We start from the raw sequence: 23,424 nt of genomic DNA, 5'->3' as shown, positions 1-23,424 counted from the left end.
TCTTTGAACCATTCCAAGTTTGATACTTAGTTATAGTTGCTGCTTTTAAAGACCCAACTCTGCTGCCTTTTTTTATACCTATTTATATTGCCTGGTCATCAGAATTGTGGGGTATGAACTAGATACTAATCTTCCTGTCATCATCACAGTGATGTAGAACTAAATCATTTTTCTGCAGAATTGCCTAATTAAGGTAGTTTGACAGTGCTAAGATTACACAAGATACAACTAACTTGATTTATTAAGTATAAACTACTGCTTGTGTGCAAGAAATGAAAGATACCATTGAAACTGAGTTAAATATGCAGGACTGCTACTAGTTAGTTTTTTTGTTTTGGGGTTATTTTTGTTTTTTAGTAAGGAACAGGTTTGAAAACAATCTTTACCATTTGGGGAGTTTACTATTTACAAGGATTATTTTCAGTAAAATACTAGTCTGTTAAGTATACTACATTGATGAGAAGAACTGTGAATAGAGTCATCATATATTGGCATTGCAAGGCAAATGTGGAGACTGAAAAAGTCAATTAATCCATTTTTTTAATGCTAGTTGAAGTTGCGGCAGCTACTGGCAAGAGACCTCCAAGTGACCAATTTGTGCATGTTTTTTCTTGGCAGCAAAAACATTTTTTGCATCAAAACAGTTATTCTTCAGTTTTATGAGGTTGTAACAGAGGTTCTTAAATGTAAACAATCTGTACAAGTTGAAATTTTTTAAAAGTGCATCAGGTCTTCTGAGGCAGAATAGCACTTTGCAAAGATGCAAAATAACTACTGAAAGAAATTATTTTCAGACGTGTAAGGGTTTTTTTCATTCATACTTGCAAAAAACTCAAGTTCAGCATTGCCTTGGTTTGATTAGGGACAAACATGTGGAAGGACATGAGAATTTTTTATGAGATAACTATACTTGGAAAAACAGAATAGGAAGAAATCAGAATACAAAAAAAGACATTGGGGTAATGAAGATATGGTTTACAATGAGAAAACAGTTTCTCCTTTCTTGGCCAATGTTTTATTTCTACTTCTCAGGCTTTTTTTTTTTCTTTGGTTTTTTTTGTTGTTGTTTTTGTGTTGCTTGTCCTGTTCTCTGCCGCCATCACCACCCCTTCCCCTTCTCCTCACCTTCATTTTATTCCTAGGAGATCTTATAGTTGAGGCCATCTTTCATATGAAACCATTTATAAGACAGTAGGAAGGTTTTCTCCAATTTAGGAGAAAGATTTGCATTAATTGCTTAAGAAAGAGTCCCTTTAAAGAAAAGCTAAGAGACTGTTTCAGGGTTTGGCATGAAATTTTGCTGCTGTTACAAAAAATATGGCAAAAGGATAACTGTTCATACATGTTTTATGAAAGAAACCCAGCCTTGTGAAACACTGTGATTATGGAAACAGGAGCTTCTCAAAGGAACGGGGAAGGTACATCTTTACAGTAGTACCTTACTGAGTCTTAAATAGGAAGTTATGTTGAAGCAGAATCATGACTACTGGAAGGGAAATATTTGTGTTTGTAACTAACCTCTGTCACAACTTGAGAGTCATAAAGTATTACCAAACGCACCTCTAGAACCTTTTGAATGTTATTTTACTTCCCATAGCCATGATTAATTCTGCTCACCTTTTCTTTACAGATAGTTCCTGAAGGAGTTTCCTGGTTAGAATATTTGTTCTTGCTCAGTAGTTTCCCAGTTCAAGTATTTTGAATGATTTAGACTTACCTTTCTCTCCTATCCAAATTAGCTTCCTGTGGCACACTTAAAATCCTTCCTCTGCAGTTGTATTGGGAGAGAAAATACATTAAGATTACTTGCACACAAATGCTTCAGTGTAAGGGCATGAATCCATGAGCAGTGTTCTGCAGAACCTTTAGGCAGGCAATCTTGCTGAATCAGACCAGCTTTTCCTATGATAGTCACAGTAGACCTTGTTTACTTTTTCTGCTGTTTTGGTGAGGACGGAAGGTTTCTCCTCCCTTGAAATGCAAACCTTTTGTGGGTATTGAATGCCTTGGATGGGTACAACTTTTTCCAGCATTGTAAGGGAAAGAAAATATATTGATGTAAGCACTTCTATACCAATGGCTTTAGTAACTGTTCCAAAAACAAGTTTCATTCACTTTAACAGATGGCTTTGCCTCACTTCTGTGGTCACAAGTCCATTGATTATTCCTTGTTTCCCATCCTAACTGGTATTTCAAAATATGAAGTATGTATGAGAAACCTAATGCGTATTTGCTGTATTAAAAACTGTATGTATTAGTGGCCCTGAATGCTATAGAAGTCCTTCACGTTTGAGATAGTTTAGTTTGTGGTTAATTTTTTGCAGACTGTCAGGCGTCACTGTGTGTAACCTCAGTTTAACTTATCTAAATGATTGTAGAAGATCAATGTTTGGTTTCTGAAATAAAATACATGGATTTATTTACATTTATGGAATAATTAGCTGCTTACCAAACTATTTTTGTTTTAACTAGAATAGATGTCTCCTGCCATGGTGATTATTTAATTCTTTCAAGTGGTGTTCATCTCGGATATAATGAATTGTAACTTAAAATAAGAGAAAAGCTTGGTAAAAGTGGCATTCACCCATCTGAAACTATGATGCAAGTACTATAGCAGTTCAGATAGCATTGTGTTTCTGCAAGTGGTTTTGAGCCTAGTTCCTGAGTATAAGTATGGGAGGTAGAGGGTAAGAGGTGGGACTGCAGATTAGGACAGATTATTTACAGGACTGATGTTTGTTAGTGTCCTGGTTTCAGCTGGGATAGAGTTAATTGTCTTCCTAGTAGCTGGTACATTGCTATGTTTTTGAGTTAGGTATGAGAAGAATGTTGATAACACACTGATGTTTTCAGTTGTTGCTAACTAGTGTTTAGACTAACTTAAGAATTTTTCAGCTTTTGATGCCCAGCCAGCAAGAAAGCTGGAGGGACACAAGAAGTTGGGAGGGGACACAGCCAGGACAGCTGACCTAAACTGGCCAAAGGGGTATTCCATACCATGGGACGTCATGTCCTATATAAAATGTGGGGGGGAGTGGGGGCAGGGGGATTGTGGCTCAGGGACTAACGAGGCGTCGATCGGTGGGTGGTGAGCAACTGCATTGTGCATCACTTGCATATTCCAATCCTTTTATTATTAGTATTGTCATTTTATTAGTGTTATCATTATCATGATTAGTTTCCTCTTTTCTGTCCTATTAAACTGTCTTTATCTCAACCCATGAGTTTTACTTCTTTTCCTGACTTTTCTCCCCCATTCCACTGGGTGTGGGGTGTGGCGGGGGGAAGTGAGTGAGCAGCTGCGTGGTGCTTAGTTGCTGGCTGGGGTTAAACCATGACAGTTAGCTTTTTTCTATGTCTTCCTTTCTTCATCCATTCTGTTTTTTTAACTTGTAACACAACCTGTCAGTATGCGTTGCTGCTAACAGCATTTTCCTGTCTTGTCAAGCCTGTGTTTTAAAGCTTTCATATGCTTCTTGTAACAAGCCCATTTAAATCGAGTTTTGACTGGCTGCCTGGTGCATGGCACCAGCAAATTGCCTGTATAGGAGAGTCTCTATAATGAGTGAATCAGCCATCCAGTGCCATGGGAGATTCCCCATATAAAAGAATAAAGAATTGTGTGGTGCATTTGCTTTCTCTCATACCTGATTGTCAGATACTTTCCTTTTCAGTGTTCACTATGCAGTGAAGGCAACAAGTAGCATATTGTTAGGTGTTTCATCATGTACGTTGTGGCTACTTTCAATAATTTGGGGACTGCCAATAAAAAGTAAACTTTTGCATTAATGCTTTCCCATGGGAGAGTGAGGAGGACTTCAGAAGCAGCCAAGTTGTGTACATCACCTGACATACAGCCCATATTGAAGATACTTCTTTGCTGTAAGAAGTGCTTCAACTTCTGAAAAGTTGCTTGCTATCAAAACCTGAAGATATGACTAAAAGCTTCCAAATACTAGGACCAATGTCTGCCAAAGGAAAGCCTTACTAATAAAATGAAGGAATTTCTATAGGCATGTCATTGTGAGGAAGGTTGCTGAGAACCACGAGAAGGGTGTAATCTAAAGAAAGTAAGAGATCAAGGAAGTGTGAACAATGCAGTGGTGGTTGTCTTTACTGGACTTGTGCGGGAAAGGCAGTTCATGAACTTTTCTTTCAGAGCATGTCACAAATTCTAGCAGGTAATTCCATAGCATTCTAATGGTAGAACGCTACTATGCTGTCCTGGTTTCAGCTGGGATAGAGTTAACTGTCTTCCTAGTAGCTGGTACAGTGCTATGTTTTGAGTTCAGTATGCGAAGAATGTTGATAACACTGATGTTTTCAGTTGTTGCTAAGTAGTGTTTAGACTAAAGTCAAGGATTTTTCAGCTTCTCATGCCCAGCCAGCAAGAAAGCTGGAGGGACACAAGAAGTTGGGAGGGGACACAGCCAGGGCACCTGACCCAAAGTGGCCAACGGTGTATTCCATACCATGGGATGTCCCATCTAGTATAGGAACTGGGAAGTGGGGGCAGGGAATCACCACTCGGGGGCTAGCTGGGTGTCGGTTGTTGCGTGGTGAGCAATTGCACTGCACATCATTTGTACATTCCAATCAATTTATTATTGCTGTTGTCATTTTATTAGTGTTATCATTATCATTATTAGTTTCTTCTTTTCTGTTCTGTTAAACCATTCTTATCTGAACCCACGAGTTTTACTTCTTTTTCCCAATTTTCTTCCCCATCCCACTGGGTGGGGGGGGAGTGAGTGAGCAGCTGTGTGGTGCTTTGTTGCTGGCTGGGGTTAAACCATGACATATGCTAGTAGATGCAAGTAAAAATTCAGCTGAAAAATCAGAGCAAAGAGGGAAAATAACTGCTAATTGAAAGATACAGTAAAGGGCAACTTACTGGTTTTAATCTCATGGGAGACATCATGACTTGTTCAAACAGTCTAATCATGAGTTAGCAGGTCATCCCAAAGTGAGGATCTTCAATATATGGGGATCAACAGAGTGTGTGAAAATAATTTCTGAGGTTTTTCAGAACTGGAGTATTTTCACTGCAAGTCTTGGTATTCCACTCTATGGGTTTAGTGCAAAAGAAAACTTGTTAAGCCTGAACCTTTTGTAGTGTCACTGAGCAACTTTTTTTCTGATAATCTGACAGAAGGTTGATGCAAGAGGTAAGTGACATTGTAAAGTATTCTAACTCTTCCAAACATACTTTTGTATTTCTGTTCATGTTGAGGTGCAATAATGGTCAAGTGCATGCCTTCCGCACTTATAATCTGTGAATGTCTGAAATTTAGTGTTAAATTTAATTTGAAGTTGTCACAAGTGAATTGTGTCAACCAGACACATTGCCATAAGGCAATATAAAAAATAAGGATGTTCATAAATACAAGCTAGTTATATCAAATAAGTTTTTAATGTAGTATCTGTTTTGTACAAAGTTACCATATAATCATTCTCACCCATAAAAGAAAAATTTACCAATTGTTTACTTCTATTAAATGTTCAGCATGTGTTTGCAGTTTGCTGGACTTACTGGAGACATCTTTGTGGGCACTTATTTTAGTAGGATGTGACTGTGAATGGTCACATAACACATTCATCAGTAATCTAAAGAATAAATTTCGGCTGTCTTTTGGCTCATGGCATGCTTCTGCACAAAATATTTTGCACAACATACATGGAATAACTATTGTTTACTTTCTGATTCAGTGTAGTCTTATGCAATGAATGCATGGTGTAAATTCTGTGTACTCATGGCTTCTCATCCTGACTAAATCAGTGAAATTAAATATTGCGAAGTACCTCGTTCTCAGGTTATTCAGTTCTGAGATGTTGGGTTTGAGAAACGAGGGATTTGAATTCCTTCCTTGCACTTCTTTCCCAAATTGCATACTTCCAGTGGATTTCCCTGTGCTGCAGATCCTCAATACTTTCTAGAATTTCTTCTTGAAAGAGAAAGTGCATGAGTCATTGTATGTGAGGAGGGAAGGAACTAAAATGAAGATTTTTATTTTTTTTTTTTAAAGACATATCAAAGACTGAAACAGGGTGTTGCAGAGGAAGGAGAAAGGAATGAATGCAAGATTACATTAGGAAAGAAGAAGATGCTACAATGTAAAGAATTGGAGGGAATATTGGATTGAAAGCCAGAAGAAGACTTATTTTAAAAGTGCTGTCAGATACTGTATAGACCTTTCCAGTGTTCAGACTGGAAAAAGTTTGACTTGTGAGAAGGTATATGAAATCTAATGCCAGTATTAGTTTTGATTGATTAAAATTTCCTGAAATTATCTCTGCGATAAAAAGGTGTAGTGCAGGCTGCCTAGCTGAGAGGTTTTTTGTTCACTTTTGACTTAACCATTTTCCTTACCACCTTAGGGTCTATGACCCATGAATTTATTGAATATATCAAAAACTTGAAGAGTTTTGACATGTTTTGCCTGTTTGTGCAAGCTCTAAGTTTTAAAATATGTTGAATCCCTTAACCTCTACTTTCTTGTTCGTTGATCATTTGTAGCATGTTTTCAGTAAGATGCATTCAGATTTTCAGGTTTCTGAGCTGAAGGTGGAAGAGAGTGCATCCTCTGGTTTACTACACAAAATTAGCACTTTGATGTAATATTTGCTCTTAGCCTTTCTCAATTTGTTCATGTAGGTTAACTCCTTCAAGCTAATTATTAACTCATAAACTTTACTGTCCTGTTTTGCAGGCTTTGCTGTAGCCCAGTGTATAAATCAGCACAATCCGTCACCACTCTCATCACCATCACCTTCCAGTGGCAGTGGGAGTACAGGACGCTGTGATTCAGTGACTGCAAGCTCAACTTCCACTCCTGCTGTACAGAGCCCATCAGGTATTAAATCACAATTTTCAGCCTAGGTGCTAAGGGATGTAGAGCAGTTTATTGTAAAATTAAGTTACTATGTTATTGGATTAAAAACAGTAGGGTTTGTGTTTTTAGATAACTTGATCATTCAACTAAACCAGTTAAAGTAAATAGTGGTGCAAATTTTAATGATCTCTTCAGCTTTCTGGAACTCTAATAAATACTTGGCATTTTTCAGCAGTGATTTTAAGTACTGGTGAAATAATGTCTTGCTTGTTTCCTAGTACATACAATTTAAAATGATGGGGGTTTAGGTTTTTTTTTAAACTGAAATACTGCTTTGCATAAATTTGTAATGTAAACTGTTAGCCTTTCACCATGGTGGATAAGTTGATCTCCACATGTAGCATCTTTTTTGAACTGGGTGACATTTGCTTTTGTATGTTTATCTGATACTCATGTTAATTTGTAACAATAGGTCAAATATGAAATATTTGAAAATAGTTGTTTAGAATGCTAATATTGTAAAGCTTTTCCAATAACACTCTTCTAGCTAAACACCACCACATTTGAGGAGGCTGTTTCATTGGTGCAGAAGAAGCTGCCATATAAATAGACTGACAGTATAACTTCCATAAATGTAGTTACCATGTGTTTGTGTTGGTCAGTATATTTAGTGGGTATGTTTATGCTGGTACTTCTTGTTGCATTAGAAAGCCTTCATTCCTTCTTTTTTTGTGTGGTATTTGTAGAGAATCTTGTAATGGTATTTGTTCTGAGTGGAAATTATGTATGAGGAAGAGTCTTAAGCTGGAGGCTAAATGAGAAGTAAATCCTGAAGGGTGCTTTCATGCTAGAACTGACCTACTCTACCTCATTTTGGTGATAAAACAATAGAGGTAACTTGATTCTCAAGACATTTTCAAACAGCCCCCTCATTTTAACAGTCACTTCCAATGTTGATCACTCCTTGAAATGATTGTTCTGGTTCCCCCTTCTAAGACATACCACTTTGCCTTTATGTGGAAGCCTCATGTAGATCTAAACTTTTTTGCAGTCCTCCAGGAAATGATGCAATCTTTGTTAGGCTTTTAACATTTTGTAGGTTTTACTGAACAGTGTCAGGAGATCAATACACATTATGTCCAAAGTGACTGTTCCTGTAAGAAGTATTGCTGGAAAGGGTAAGCAAAGGCTGCTATGAAGTTTATGAACAGTATGTAAAGCATTCTAGCACCCAGACTCTAGATTAAAAAGTATTTATTACTGTGAGAGACTAACATGGTCAAAATATTCCTGCAATATACGTAATTCCAGAATAAAATTTGGAATATTTTTCTATATGCAACCTATTCAAAACTTTGGAAGGACCTCATTTTATTTTCTCTGTTGGTAAGTGATTGCTGTTATCCAGTCTCTTGATGACCTAGATAATATGTGGTGATTACACAGAGAAGTGGTATCATTTGCCAAAAGTATCAGTATGGATTTGCACTACAAGAATACTTTTGTTTGAGTACATGTTTCTCCTTAGTAGCGTAAAAAGGCTCATCTACAATGTCCTTTGCTGTGTTTGAATCCTCTGTGATCAGGAAGTGAAATGCGAGTACAAGTTCTTGGCAGGAGTGGCTAAGGGAAAACTGCGGTAAAGGAAAATCAAAAATCTGAATTATTTTTGTTGCTGTAAGCAGCATGCTAGTTCACAGAAATACCAAGCAAGACTATACTACATGTTTAAAACTGAGGTCTTTCAAGTGCATGTAATCTGACTTCTATGAAAAACTGAGTAGATCCAGAGCACATAACTGCTTATTTAGCGTAAAAAGATAGTGCCGTATTGAAGAATAATCATGGCCTGTAGTTAACAAAATTAAAATCTACTTACATGGTATGGTGGCATTTGTATAACATAAAATTCTGTTTATTTTTCCTGCAATTTAAAAAGCCTCATGATGGGAGGCTACTTGTTGGTTTCAAAAAAGAAAAAGAAGAAATAAAAACAACCAAAAACCCCCGAAACTCCTCCCTGCGTCCACACCACCCCCCCCCCCCCCAAAAAAAAAAAACCAACACCCACGCAACCAACCACTAAAACAAAAAAAACCAAACCCAACAAACTGAAAAACAGAGGAAAGGTTTTTTAAACGCCTGGTTTTAGTCTGCACTTTACCAGTTAGGTTGCATGAACTGTCCACACTTAGTATGACCTTCATTGTGGCTTAATCGTAAAGTATGTTCAAAATGCCACTTGTCATGCAGGAACAGTCTTTGGATGGGTGTTGGGTTTTTGCACAGATCTAGGCACACTGATGTAGATGCTTTAGCAAATCTAGTTGTGAGGATACAATTCTGTGCCCTACGACTGTGAGCATGGCAACTTTCAGCAAAGTCAGTGGAAATGAATGTGAGAATCTGTGTCAGCTACTTCAGTCCCAAGTCAGTAGCTTGCATTAACCTGCTTCAGGGATGACTGTTGAGTTCAAGTCCTGGATTTTGTTCTGCTAACTTTACTCAGAGAGCAGTAACAAAGAGGAAGACAGTGACTGTATGTGCATGAGCAGGTAATTCAGTGCAATAGGACAATCAACAGTTGGTACTGAGGTGCATGCATCTAATCTGCATGTGGCTTAGGTATTTTGCTGTGGACCATATTTACTCTGACCTTTAGGACCAAGCATCCCTGCCATGTATGTGATTGTCTGAAGGACCAATTATTAGTTCAGATGTATGTTGCTATTAATATTTGAAGTGTGTTTGGTGCATAGTTGCAGCATATCTTACAGTTTGGTTTCCTTGTGAAAGAATCTCATTAATGCACCAAAACTGTTCCTAAAATCAGACTAAAGCAGTAAGTGTACGTAATTCTTCAAAGCTGCTCTATTGGTGTGAACCAAACTGCTAATGTAGTTGCAGCCAATAATGAACAAGTAATGTTTTAAATAGTTACAGCTGAGTTGCTGACGGTGTCTATAGGTGCTTAGTATAGACTAGAGAGGATTCTGAAATCCCTGGAGCTGGGTCTTTGGGGAGTGGGGTTGTGGGGAGGGTTTTTTCCGACCCAGGGAGCTTTGATACTTTTTTGCTAATCTTCAGTGTTGGATCGATACTGTTGTCTATTCCTGGGAACAAGTTTCTGCATTAACTGATTTGACCATTTACTGCAAGTTTGTAATGAATGTTCTCATGAATGTTCTCCCTTTTATAGTATTTATATGTAACTGTGATCTATACTGGAGACTGTTGCCAGGAGCATGATGATGAAAGAGATTTTCTGTTCGGTATGTCCAGATAGCTGTTCTGTAGGCTTCTGCATGAACAGAAGTAGACTGCTGAAATAAGTGATAGTGTCTTGACCACTGTCTGTGTTATATCGGGTCTCACTGACCACTCAGCTAAGTTACAGAAATAATTGTTGGTATTCACCAACTTCAGTGTAAAACAATGTGATTTTCCCCTAACCTCTTGAGGACAATTGAAATTAAACTGCCTTACTCTGCTGTGAAGCAGAAGAGGGGGCTTGCATGATGTGAAGTGGCTCCTTCAAGGAGGAAGTAACAAGTAGCTGATGAACAGCAAGCAGTTACCAAGATCTGTTTTATGCCCCAAGGTAGCACTTGAATGCTGCCACCATCTGTCACATTTGAATCTCCCTTCTCATTTCCCATTCAATTTTAAACACACTCACACGAGCACACATACGTGCTCTCTGTCCCTTCCTCCCTCCTTGCTCCCCTCTTTGTTCTGGCAACTGCTCAGGTTGTTGCCCCTGAAGAACATGCTAGGTTGCTCAGGAACTTCAGTCAAGAAGGCCAGACAAGATAAAGGGGAGATGTGTATGCGGACTTCAACTACCTCAACTACTTTCCTTAAGAGCAACATCTTAAACCACAACAGTTGTTTCTACTGTAAAGTTGTGATTATAGTGTCCTAAGCTACTGTCTGTTGACAAGGTCAGACTGTTCAGAGTTTGATATATTTGAGATGGTACTTGTAATCTTCACAAAGTTGTTTTAGGAAAGAAGATTTGGAACATACACGCTGACTTTTTTCATAAAACAGTGATAGATGAGAACAAAATAAAGACAAATTACGTAATTGTTAGTTGAGAGAAAACAGTGTTCGCAATATAGAGTATATATTAACCATTAAACAGTAAAAGAGCTTTCAAAAATGTATCACAGGAAAAAAATCAATTTAATTTGGTGTTTTGTAAAAATACTTTACTTGTTATCACTCCTACCTGCATCAAACAATCACACAGTATCTTAATGTGAGGAGGGAGGTTAACTGAATTTACATGAAATCATGACTGCTGTGCATGTTTCAGTCATTGTAAGAGAAAAATCATGCCATTAACTGCTTTGTCATGAGTGAAATAAACTCTTACTATTCCTGAGTTTATCAGCTATCCTGCCTAATAATTGTCACAATACTTCCTGGCACAGATACTTTAAAGCCTAGCAGCTCCCCCATTTGCAGTATTTGGGAATTAAGCTTAGTCCTTTACAAGATGTCCATTCCTTAAATTTGAAAAAGCAGAAGTCATCCCTTAAAGAAAGCAGAATCCCTAGCAAGACAGGAAAAGCAGTATCAGTTTCTACAAATGCTGCTCTCAGGTTGGGTTTTTTATTTGTATTTACATGATTATTTTTTTTTAATGTCCGTTTAAAGTGTTGCTATGCATAAGATAAAAATGTTCTCTTGCTAGGCAGATTTTAATCATCAAGCTTCCAAGCTTAGAATACAGTCTCTTCTTGCCTACACTTGCTGGAACCATGCACTTCTTCAAAGTGCTTATTTTTATATATGCCAAAGATTAAGATAAAGAAGTTCTCTTACTGTAAGTTAGCAGTCTTCCAGAATTATGCATGTGTAATGTCATCTGTGCTGTATTTTATCACTTTTTAAGTTGTCTTAAGCTTTAAAATGCAATTGACTTCAATACTTAAGAAAGTGTTTACATTGGAGCAATGGATATCGAGAACTTCAGAAGGCATTGATCTTCTCTGCCACTTGCTGTATTTCACATTTCTGGCAGATATTGATGGTAAAAGGTCTAAAATAAGTACAAAGAGCTTTCCCTTATTGCAGAGAATATATTGGATTCCAGTCTGTAAAATAAAATTTATATATTCCAAGGAAGGGATGATTATCAAGCATGGAGAGCCTGTAAGAGCAGTGCCTGCCATCTTACTGAAACCATCCCTGTCTCTCCCCTCTATAATCAGTAATGTAAATGTGATTTGATCTCTTCTGTTCTGTGATGATAGTAATTTTCTAACTAGGTGAGGAAGTACTTCTGTTCCTAGAAAGTTTCTTTTCTAGAAACTTTCTGTGCACCAAGCATCATCATCTGAACTGCTGCTATCTTTTAAAACATTCTGGCTTTATTATAAACCAAATCTAATACTTCAGTTTCATATCATAGAATAGTAGGGCTGAATGGTCTGAAGTATTGTCACCTGCCCAGTAGTGCCCCTCTTTTATAATTTATGGCCGGTGGAAATCAGAATAATTCTATGTCACCAGAATTTGTGATAAACAGCTTCTCTCAAGATTTTTAAAGCGTGTGAGTAGATTGTAATGCAAATAAATGCCTTCCAGTCCCTCCTCAGTGTAAATGCTATTGGTATTGCCAGACATAGCCCAAACTGTATTATGAACATTTCCAGATAGGTAAGCAAAAAATTAAATTCAGTTAAACTTGCTTATTTCCAGCTTCAGAAGTATTTCCCAAACTTATAAGACTCTTGGTGTGGTGTCAAATTGTATTCAAGATACCAGCAGTTATGGATGTGTCCTTGTCACTTATTCTTGTTGCTACTCTAACATTTATCCTTTGTCTTCATTCCAGTTTCCCTTCCTTGTTTCATTGTTAAAGCCTTCGTATGATATATCGCTGTGTTTTCCTCTAGTAAGGTCTGGCAGGAAAGGACGTCGGCGGGTGTTTAGTCTGTCGGAGGCTGACAGTCACGGTGGACACTGGGTTTAGGTCTTCAAGCAGCAGCTGCAACAGAAACTCGCGCAATACCAATTCAGGCAGGTTCCTGCATAAGCTTTCAAAAGCCCGTAACAGTTAATAGAACGTATTTGGTTTCCCTGCTGTGACAGCAATGACAGTGAGGTAGGAAACTGAAGAAAGCATCCTAAATATTTGTCTCTACTGTTTTTTGGGGGAGAATTGTAAAGCAATAATTAGCTGTTTCTGAAAGCCTTATCTGCAGTTTCTCCCATGTTTTTTGGCTCTCTTGCCGAATATGGAAATCCTGCTATCAAGCCTCCAGCTTCAAAGCAGCTATGTCTTCATTTGCACAGGGGCAGCCATGGCAGTAGTGGAATTTAGTAAGCACAGGCTCCTGAATGGACAGTAATGCAGGTACTTGGCTAGCAGCAAGAAATCTATTTGTAACTTGGATAAAATGGACAAGCATTCAGCATAAGACTGTCCTTGGACTGTGATGGCACAAGCTTAATATTTCCATGATTATCAAACTCAGGCAGATGGCTTTATGGACTGTTTAATTGCCTGAGGAGCTGAGGAAAGGAAGCAGATGCAAAAAAGATGGAAATACACTTCAGACTATCTTTGTATTTCTATAACCTGTTTTAACTTGTACCTAATTAATTTTATTATTTTTACTATCATGGCATGAAGATATTTTACTCTGTTAATATTATATAAACAGCCTTTTTCATCTTTATAGATTTACTTTGCGTCTTTTCACTTAATGTCCTGTTATTTATATTTTTATTATGCTTTCATAGTATGTTGCTGTAAAGCCTAGGACACTTATCTGTAGATGATATTCATTCTTTCCTTTTCCTGTTCTTTTCTATCTTCTTTCACTAATAATCATCCTTAACACAAGTTAATATAACAGAAGTTGAGTGATTTGGTTTGGATTTTTTTGCTGTAATGATAATCTTGGTTGCGTTATAGAAATGCTGAAGAACATCTAAGGTTGCTGAAGCCACTGCAGCCAGAGAGCGCTAATAATACCCAAAAACTTGCAAAATGACATCCTGTCTTCAAACCTTGTTTGGGACTTAAATTTGGGGGTATGTGGGGGAGGGGGGCTGTTCTTAGGACTAAATGTTAACATCACAACTGTTTTAAGAAACCAACTTCGCACTCCGTGGTTTTGTTGCGGATCTGGCTTATATTTTTTGCCAGAACACGCTTGCTTAAATACATGGAGGCTGGGGAGAGGTAAATAGAAATGCTGTTTTTCCATATTAGATGCTAACTTTTTGATATTTAAGAGTAGAGCACATCTTAGTGACTGGTGATTTTATTCAGGTAAAAATTACAATTATTTTTGCTCTTCCTATCCAAAAGTCAAACTGGAAGCAAGTGTTGGGAGTTTGGGGTTTTTTGAAAGCAGTTAGTATTTTTGTGTGCAATATAGACAGAAGTTCCAGATAATGGGTAGAGAACTTATTCTCGAAACATACTGGGTGCCTAGAAACTCTTTTGAATCAAGAGCTTGGTACCTATCTGGATTTTGGAGACAGACATTCTTGTAATAATCCCTTCTTGAGCTTTTTTTTTCAGCTAGAGTGCATCTTTGCCAATTGTTTTTTCCAGTTTCAGAGACTTTAAGAATTCAGATCATACATAAATATATATTTATGTACTTGGATCCTTCTATGAATTGAGTATGACTTCAAAAGGTTTTGAAATTTTGAGCCTCAAAGATTTTCTCATTAGTAATTATTGTCCTGAAGCCAACTGTTCAATTAACTGGGAGGTGTTACATGTGAAAATTTTTTCATCAAGTGGGTGGTCTGATTTTTCACTATAATGCCTCTTATATACCAAATTTTCCTTCTAAGATGGTGGATCTCTGTATTCTATTTTCTATTTAGTTACCTCCATCTGTAGTCTAGGGTTGTTTTCCTCTATCCTTGTATCCAAAAGGTATGGGAGATTGTCATGCTTAAAAACTTACCTAGCACAAGTTTACAGTTGCAGTTCCAAGCTAATTATACACCTCAAGTAGTAGCCTATGGATTTGTGAGCTTGGTCGCAAAGATGTAAGTACCGCTTTCACAGCTGTAGTTTAAGAGTAAGATTTTTAGTTAAGTGTTAGTCCAGAAGGGATAATATATTGCAAAACAGTAGTGAGAGCTGTTGACCTTGTGTAGACAATGTTAAAAATTCTCCTTCCACCGCTACTTTGTGTACTGGTATTTGCTTTCTGTCCCTGCAGGGACTAGTGGCAGTTTGCAAATACCTAGTCATTTTGGCAGTAACGCCCTGTTGGGTTACAGAAACCTGTCACTGCTACCCTTAAATACAGTAACAGAGTAACAGAAGTGAAGCTCTGACAGTGACTAAGGAAATATTTAAAGTAGAGGAGACAGACTTACTCCTATCAATAGTAAATAGAAGCAGGAGGGGAGCATAGAAGAGCTCTAGTTTTGTATTCTTTATAAATACTGCAGCTAAAATATTGGACAGAGTATGTTCTGCTTACATTTTTTTGATATTTTTATCTTTCTGAATGTTTTTTTCAGACTTTTGGATAGAAAATTTGGACTTGCTGATTCCAGATAGTACTTTTGTTTGGTTGGTTGGTTATTTTTTTTTTGATGGAGACTTTTTTCAAATACTTTCTTTTTCTTTGGTGTTAAGGGAGTCACTTTAACATTAATTTAGATCCTACGTGGAAGTATTTGGGGACAATAGAGCATAACAAAAGAATATGTATATCTATCATGATTTCAGTAAATGAAAGTATTGAGAAAATATATTAATATTTTGTTGGGAGAGGGGGAGGAATGATTTAAGAAATGAACTGCAGAATCAGAAGTGAAATAGCAGAACTGCAATAGCAATGTACTGTATATAACATTCCTGAGCAGAATGCCATTGATTGATAATACTTTATTTACCAGAATGTCTCAGGTTTTGAATCCTGAATTTTGGTGAATATTTGTACTATAATTAAGATAAAAAATAATCTTGGCAAAGAAAGTTTGATATTCTTTTAAGATTTTATAAATTCAGAAAGTAAAATCACCGCAAAAAGACTCACAGTTTTGTGCATATGGAAATGTTAGTATTTATCTTGGAATTCAGAGAAATGAGGCTTTATTTCAATGTTTTTAGCAGTTCATTTTCCATGCAAGTCTTGTATCACTTCCTCTGTTATCAATCGTTACATTCTCACTAAAGCTTCTTGACAGCTAAAAAGAAGAATCTGCAGAGTTACTTTGAATCTGTCCTTAATTTTTCAAAAATAACCAGTGATGTCCCTTTTATTTAAAAGGAGACTTTTTTACAATCTACAAATTTTGTTTTTATTAAAGTGAGAAGCTTTAGCCACCGATTCAGCAAAAAGTAAAATTGAGTGGTTTTCTGAAGTGAGAATACATCATTGTTTGGGGTTACCTTACCAGAAAGGTAAAAAAAAAAAAAAAAATCTTATTGTTATCTCACTGATACCTTACTCATATCCATTCCATTCTCAGCTTTGTTTTTCTTTTTTTTTTTTTTCCCTTATGTTCATGCTTTCTGTTCTTTTACAGGATTAATTGGAATCATATTGAAATTGAAATATTTCTAAGGTCACTGTGTATTAAAAACAGAACTTAATTCTTAGCTTCTGTATTCACTACATTGCCTTGTAGACTTTTCTGCAGATGCCTGTACACTTGAACACATGCTGTTTCTTACAAGAGGTCTAAAAATGGTCTGTCTTGAAGCTGGATACCTGCTACTTTAATGGCATTCTATTACTCTAGTCTGAAAAGAAAAAAAAAACCTGACTTTTCTGGGCATACTTGCTCATATAAGGCTGTATCGCCTCATCCCCTCCATTCACTATCCATCTGAGCCAAATGAGCATTTTACTTGATAGTTAGCTAGGATTTTAAGGGGCAAAAGGATGGTACAAATACCTGTTAATGTATTTAGGTTTGCTTTTTTTTATTGTGTGGGAAGGTGTAGTAGCATATCAGTTTTCTGTGGTATATAATACTTAGTCCCAATTTTGTCTGTGTTGTATGCTCCATGCTTAGTAGCACAAAAAAATCATAACACAAGCCTGTATAAAAACAGGCCTATTTTGCAGCACCTTTCAGTTACAGTAAGCACATTATTCTCCTTCCTGTTCTTCCATAGTTCTGCTTTCTGTGGTTGAGGTGTCACTTAAATGTGAATCTAGAGAATGAAATGAGAGAATGACTTCCCAATTTTTGTGAGAAACAGCCACCTCTTGGCAAAAACTAGTTATACAGGGGTTCTTTTTTATTATTCTTTCTAAAGAGCTTCCTGGTATGGGGTGGCTATTCATTTTAGTTTATACTAAATACTGGAGAGGCTTTCTTATTCTTCCCCTCAGTTTCCTCTCTCTACGAATATTTCTGATATTGCTGCATATTCTAATACTAAATGTATAAAATTTTCTGGTTCCTAACTTTAACAGATTTCTGCTGGCTTTTTATGTTATGCCTTCATAATATATTTTTTTATTTCTAATTACTAAAAAGTGAACGTGTAAGCATAGTGCTTCACAGAACTGCATTTTCCACCCAATTATTCTTAAATATTCATAAATAATAGTATACTGTTAGGCTTAATGTACATACTAAGTTGAATATTGATTGTTTCTTGGTGTTTTCTTTTATTAGATGATGCTTCAGCTCCAGAGCAGCCTCAGATGACCATTTCTGGTCAAATGATGTTGACTGATGAAACTCTTTCAGCTGTCTCAAAGTCTAGCAAGAATGCTGTAAAAAACAGTGACATAGAAACAGCAAACCTGTCTCCTAGCCTGATTCCTGCACAGCAGCCCACAATATCATTAATAACAGATGACAATACGGATGCACTAAGTGTAGAGTCGCTTACACTGGTGCCACCAGTTGATCCACACAGTATTCGAACATTCAGCTACATTCCTCAGTCCTCTTTGCAGTCTGAAGTTTGCAAGGTGAAAGAGGTGGAGGAAGAATGTTCTGACTAAAGCCAACCTGCAGACTGTGACAAACAGTGAAACAAATGCAACAAAATTCTTTGTCGTTTTTCCTTTGGGAGTGCAGATACTTGTTGAAGCCTGAGAGGCCATCTGGTCCACAAGAAAGAGGCCCACTGATGAAAGAGAATGTGGGCAACTTTTAGAGTAAACATCAGATGCTCAGCATATTTAAACTGGAGAAGAAAAAAAACCAACTTTTGAATCTGGACTGGTTGTTTCCTAGCAATTTCTGTTATACAAGAACATGAAAGTATTTCAGAGCACCTACTTTCTTTCTATTATAGAGTTCCAGCTGCAGGAACCAAGTTAATTGTAGAAGGTCTACAGTATTATGGCAAAGCAAAGAAATTTTTGGATACCTGGCTTCAGGATATTGTATTGTTACTTTTCTGAAGCTGGAGACATACCATTCATCAGAAAAAATTATATACTGTAGTATAGAGATAACATTTCCATTTGAGACATGGTGTGTTTTTCAGTTTGTTTTTTCTTTTTTTAAATCCTCATCTCATTCATCTTTTGGAGGTCTGCATGATACCAGCAGGCTTGGCCACTTTCAGTGTTGTCTTCGTAGGGCTCCAGACTTCAATATTGTGTTTTCCGTGTGTAATATTTATTTCAAGGTTTGATTCAAAGCAAGATATATATCAAACAATTCTTTATAAGGTAAAAGCCCGAAATTCAATGATAAATGCTTATTCAAATTAACATAAGGGATTTTTGAGACTACTTTAGTCTTTGCTTAACCAGCTACAGCAGAAAGTGAAATATTTTAAGAGATTGCCATAGCTTGTTTGTTCGCTTCTGATAGTCAAATTGCTACACCTCTAAGGAATGATGATATCCTTTCTACTGAAGGACAACTTCTAGAAGCAGGCAGAAGCAGTTTAAAGAAGTTTTTTAAATTTTTCATCTTCATGTAGGAAGAAGGTAACCACATCTGACTGATAATACCTTTGCAACTCTGAAACTCAAAAGGAAAGGTATTGTGTAGTTTTTTTCCTATCTGGGATAGTATCACAGTTAAACAACATTGCTACATAAAAGTGATTCTGAGTTTATGCTTGCCTTACTTTGCTTCCTAGATCCTGATACCAAGTTGACAGAAAGTACTGGAAAAGTGTTGATTAAAGTTTGGAATGTTCTTTGCTGATTTGATATGTAATTTAACATGAATGGAATTCAAAATTTCTCATCAAATTCCATGTGATTCCACATCAAATTCCAAATTCATTCCATTGAATTAATAGTAAAATGAGCAGATTATCATTACTGGTCTGCTCATAACATTGAGTGCTTTCTGACTGAAAGATTGAAGACTCCTATTTTACTTGGTATTGTGATTTCAGTCATCAGTGCAATCTGTTTCCTCATCTGTCTCTGCTAACATTGATTTCATATCAAGTAGGTGAATCTGAAAAGTTTTTACCTACTTCCCAGTCTCTTACTGTACCTATTCCTGGCTGTCAGATGGAACACTTGAAGTGATTTTATTTTAAATGTTGTGTTTATGTATGAGATTTGACTAATCTGCAAGTATAACTTTGCTTGCTTTTTCCATCTTTTCCTTCACATAATAACTTAATCTTTGTAAAACTTGTATACAAGGTGTCTGCTATTGAATGCCAGTGATTTTTTTTCTTCCCTTATTAGCTTTTGCATGCAGTTTTGTTGATTTCTAGTTTCCTGTGACTTCTACTTTGTCTCAAATTGAATTAACCAATATTCTGACCATTCCAGAGTGGCCCAACCTCTCAATAAATTCTGAGAGTTAGGTGTCCTCAGTACTGCTATGGATACTACATGAGAATTTGGCACTGCTGGAGTAAGAGCCTACTTTTTTTTTTGGTCATACGCTTAGGGTGAGTTTACACTGCAGTCACTATTGTAGCTAATGTACATGTACCTGAACAAGCCTAGACATCAGTAGCAATTTGGGCACGAGGACCAATAATAAATATAAAATAAAAATAATTTTTTATTAGCTGAACTGATTGCAGTCTAGACTTCCTCTAGTATGTTGCAGCATAACACTGTAGCCCCAGTAATATTCTGAAGATCATTATAAAAAATGATGCCTTACTTAATTTGGAAGCATTTTATGTTAGTTGTTAACCTTAACTCTTGACCTAGATTACACAAAATGCCACTGTGCAGGCTGAATTCCCTTAAATAGAATTAGTTTTAAACAGGAAAACCTTGATCTTTATCTAATTTCAAATTCAGTTCTAGCAAGATTAGGACCATACACAAGGAGTCTTTTCAATGGGTATGCATAATCTCACCCTTGAGCTGTACTACACAAGAAATGGGACAAAAGGAAAGAAAGCTGACATTGTGCTTTTCATTGCCTTTGAGTGGCTTTTAAATCTCATGACCAGTTGTCTACTGAGAGCTTCACAGGAAGTGACTGAGATACTATTATTAGGAAAATAGAAGACTGGGTCTCCTGTCTAGTCCGCTGCTGGTAGAGCCTTGCTGGTCAAGGGGCGGTAAGGTGGGATGTCTTTCAGCGGTTCTGTCAAAAGCTCTCTGTAAAGATAGAATTACACTAGGAAAGCTCTGACTGCACCAGCTCTACCAATGTTGTGGTGTTATATAAATGGTACAACCGGTACAGACCAACCTAAATTTCTGAATGGTTATGCCACAGAAGCAATTGATTTTTTACTTGTTTGCTTCAAATATTAAGGCATATCTGTATACAATTTGACTGTGCTACATGCTGCATTAGGAGACTTCAGTATGTAAAAGCTTTAGAGATGCTGAAATAATCTGTCATCAGCAGTCTTTTATCTCTGCAAGTACAGTGTTACTCATCTACAATTCCTTGAAGAGTATCGTATCTATCTCTCCCTTATCAGAAAAACTCAAGGGCTGTTTTCTTATCCCCCTTTCACTGTAAAAAGGAAACTCAACCAAGAAAGCATTAGTACATCAGCCACAAATGTAATTTTTTTTCTAAACAAAAGTTGATTTGAGTCAGTGTAACATCACTCTTTTTAACCAAATCCAAAAACCAAGTTGCAAATGAGAGCAGCAGCTAATGCCAAAATTTTGGAGAGATGCTAAATTCTCAGTGTTTGTAGAGGCTATGCCTATCTTCAGCCAGATTCTGTTAAAATAAAACAGTTCTATAATTCTCTTGCTTTTGAGAAGAGAAGCCAAAGAAGCCAAGACATACTGAATGTTACTTTGCTATTTTATGGTCTATGTGTCTCATTTTATCAAATTTTACTAATATATTACGTGTTTAACAGAACTGTGTTCCCTTCACTGTTAGGTCTCACTGCCTTTTGCTGTTCCCCTTTGCTTTTCTGTCATCCAGTGTACAACAATAAACAAGACTCAAGCTTGTAATTTGTGAAGAGAGTAATGGCAGCATACTCTTGGTAATTTGGTAAAGAAGGGGAGGGAGGAAGCATTAGTGCCCAATTCTAATGTCTGCTTCAGCATGGAAGTAATGCTTGCAGTGTAAAACTTGCGTGCAAAAATTAATTGTTTTGCAGAAATTCTTTGATATGGAAAGAAACCAAAGGTTAAGCTTCCTGCACTTCATTTTACAAGCTGTGTGGATTAAACCAAATTCATTAGAAATGTGGTCACATATATTAGTTCTAAAAGTTGTATTTTGTGTGTGAAGTCATGAATTACATACAGTATAAGGACTGAGCTTGTTTGTATTCTCCACTGCTAATTTATGATAAACTAAAATTCTGACTTTTCTTCCTTAAATTAAGATGAGCCTAAAAAAAAAAGTTATAAAATTACACCTGTTAAAGAAGCTCCTCAATGTTCTTTGCTTTACAACACAGTTGGAATTTTCCTTGAAGTTGCTTGGTGAGGAAAAATTGGGAGTATCTTCCAGAATTCATTTATTCTTTTGCAATATTGTTGCTAAAGGACAAGTATGTGACATTTAAAAACTCTTCTTCCATATTCAGAATTTAAGACTCAAATCCAGTTCAGTATTCAGAGTTTAAGTCAATGTCCAATGATTCATATGAACCCTTTGCCCAGTAGAGACAGAATACAGGGGGAAATAATGTTCCTTTGTGGATTTGAAGTATTCTTGTATGTAGAATTTTAAAAGTGATGGTTAAAATAGTTTATAGCAAGATCAGCAATCTTTAGGATTGAAATTACTGTGATTTTTTTTTTTTTTTCTAATTAAGGAGCAAGACATGAGTGACTATAATTTCCATACTTACTGCAAGTGGCCTGAGATGATTACTTTAAGCAATCTGGGAATTCAATAATTGCCCTGCAATTGAGTGTCATTTTTACTAGTAGTAAATTAAACTTAAAACTGTATGTTTGAAGACATAGGTAAGCTATGAGACAAGCAGGTCAAACTGTATGTATAAGTATGAAGCCACTTCTTAAAAGTAAACACTTTAGTCTCATGGTGCTGTCAGTGCTCTAGTGTAATCTGTCACTCTTTTCTCTGCACATGGTATAGGTAAATAACTACACAATAGCCTAATGAATAGTTTCACTAACCTGCACGTAGTACTCTTCAAAAAAAACCCACCATGCTAAACATTCTGATACTGTATTTGCTAACAAGCTAAAGTTAAATGGGGAGTTGCTTTTAAAAGAACATTGCACAGGCAGCTGTCGTTTGGGAAACTAAGTGTTTTAGTCCTATAGTTGAATCAAAGATTTGTGAGGAGACATCAGATGGGGGCACCAGTGAGATGTAGGCATTTTGCCTCAAAGATAATGAGTCTCTTTGAGTCTTCTTATTGTCAGGCAACCTAATGTTAGGCATTTAAATATATGTCGAAAATTCTCTTCCAAGTGTTACTGTCATTCTTCTCGAAAGAGTTTTTTGGTATGTCACTTTTTAACCATCACTGGCCTACCCTAGGATATCACTAACCAGGGCACTGCACTTCGATTATCTAGAAGTCTTTGGAGTGGTTCTGTGTTCACCTGCTCTGTTGCTCTGACTTTTCCCAACATTTGCAGCATGAATTAGAAACACATAATAACTCTTACTGTCTCCTGTTGGCTTATGAAAAGCAGATAGTGATCCAAGCAGGGCTTGCTAGGGTGGGATGTTTTTAGGGGGTGGGAGGGGGGAAGTGCTTGGGGGGTTTTTTTCCTGCTGCTCAGGATTTTTTTGAGCAGTAACAGACATGGGAGATGTAGTTCTGGACTGAGTCTCAAACAGAAGGTTCTTTCATATGGAAACATATTTTTATATTACATTTGTACAGAATTTTCCCTATTTTGATCTTCCCAAATTTTTAGATTTGCTCATTGCTCAGATTTTATTTCTTTTGCAAGGTGTTATAAAATATGTATTTTATGTTTATTAATGTATTATAAATATAAAGCTTAATTTTGCTTGTCTAATAAATGTGCACTGTGGTGGTATCTGTTTTATTGTTTTGCTAACTTGAATTCATTGGTTCTTAATACAAAAAGGACAAACTTGAGTCATTGTTGTGACTGTCTTGTTAGCATAAATAAATGTGTGGAGTGCATTTATTTAAAAAAAAATTAAAAAGGGCTTAAGAAGCAGGTAATGACTAAGAATACTTGTTGATGACAAAAGTTAAGAGTTAAATAAGGTTTAGACTAGTATATAGTGTTGCCAGGAT

At 36.6% G+C, this 23,424-nt stretch overlaps 1 protein-coding gene across 8 annotated transcripts in view; it reads left to right on the top strand.

Annotated features, from left to right (window-relative positions):
- The window catches only part of CLEC16A (C-type lectin domain containing 16A), an 87,740-nt gene extending 64,543 nt beyond the window's left edge, over nucleotides 1-23,197 (top strand). For 5 of the 8 annotated variants that reach the window (XM_075058827.1, XM_075058826.1, XM_075058825.1 and 2 more), the window contains 2 exons: nucleotides 6,711-6,854; nucleotides 17,466-23,197. In XM_075058827.1, coding sequence (XP_074914928.1) covers nucleotides 6,711-6,854; nucleotides 17,466-17,800 — 479 coding nt within the window. In that variant the 3' untranslated portion in view covers nucleotides 17,801-23,197. Of the gene's footprint in view, nucleotides 1-6,710; nucleotides 6,855-12,742; nucleotides 12,952-16,142; nucleotides 16,237-17,465 lie in introns of all 8 variants that reach the window. The other 3 variants (XR_012654579.1, XR_012654578.1, XM_075058828.1) reach the window with 3 other exon arrangements.
- Nucleotides 23,198-23,424: the final 227 nt, after the last annotated feature.

The sequence above is a fragment of the Buteo buteo genome, chromosome 27 (assembly GCF_964188355.1).
Source record: "Buteo buteo chromosome 27, bButBut1.hap1.1, whole genome shotgun sequence".
NCBI classification, from domain to species: domain Eukaryota; kingdom Metazoa; phylum Chordata; class Aves; order Accipitriformes; family Accipitridae; genus Buteo; species Buteo buteo.
This window is presented reverse-complemented; position numbering and strand designations above follow the sequence as displayed.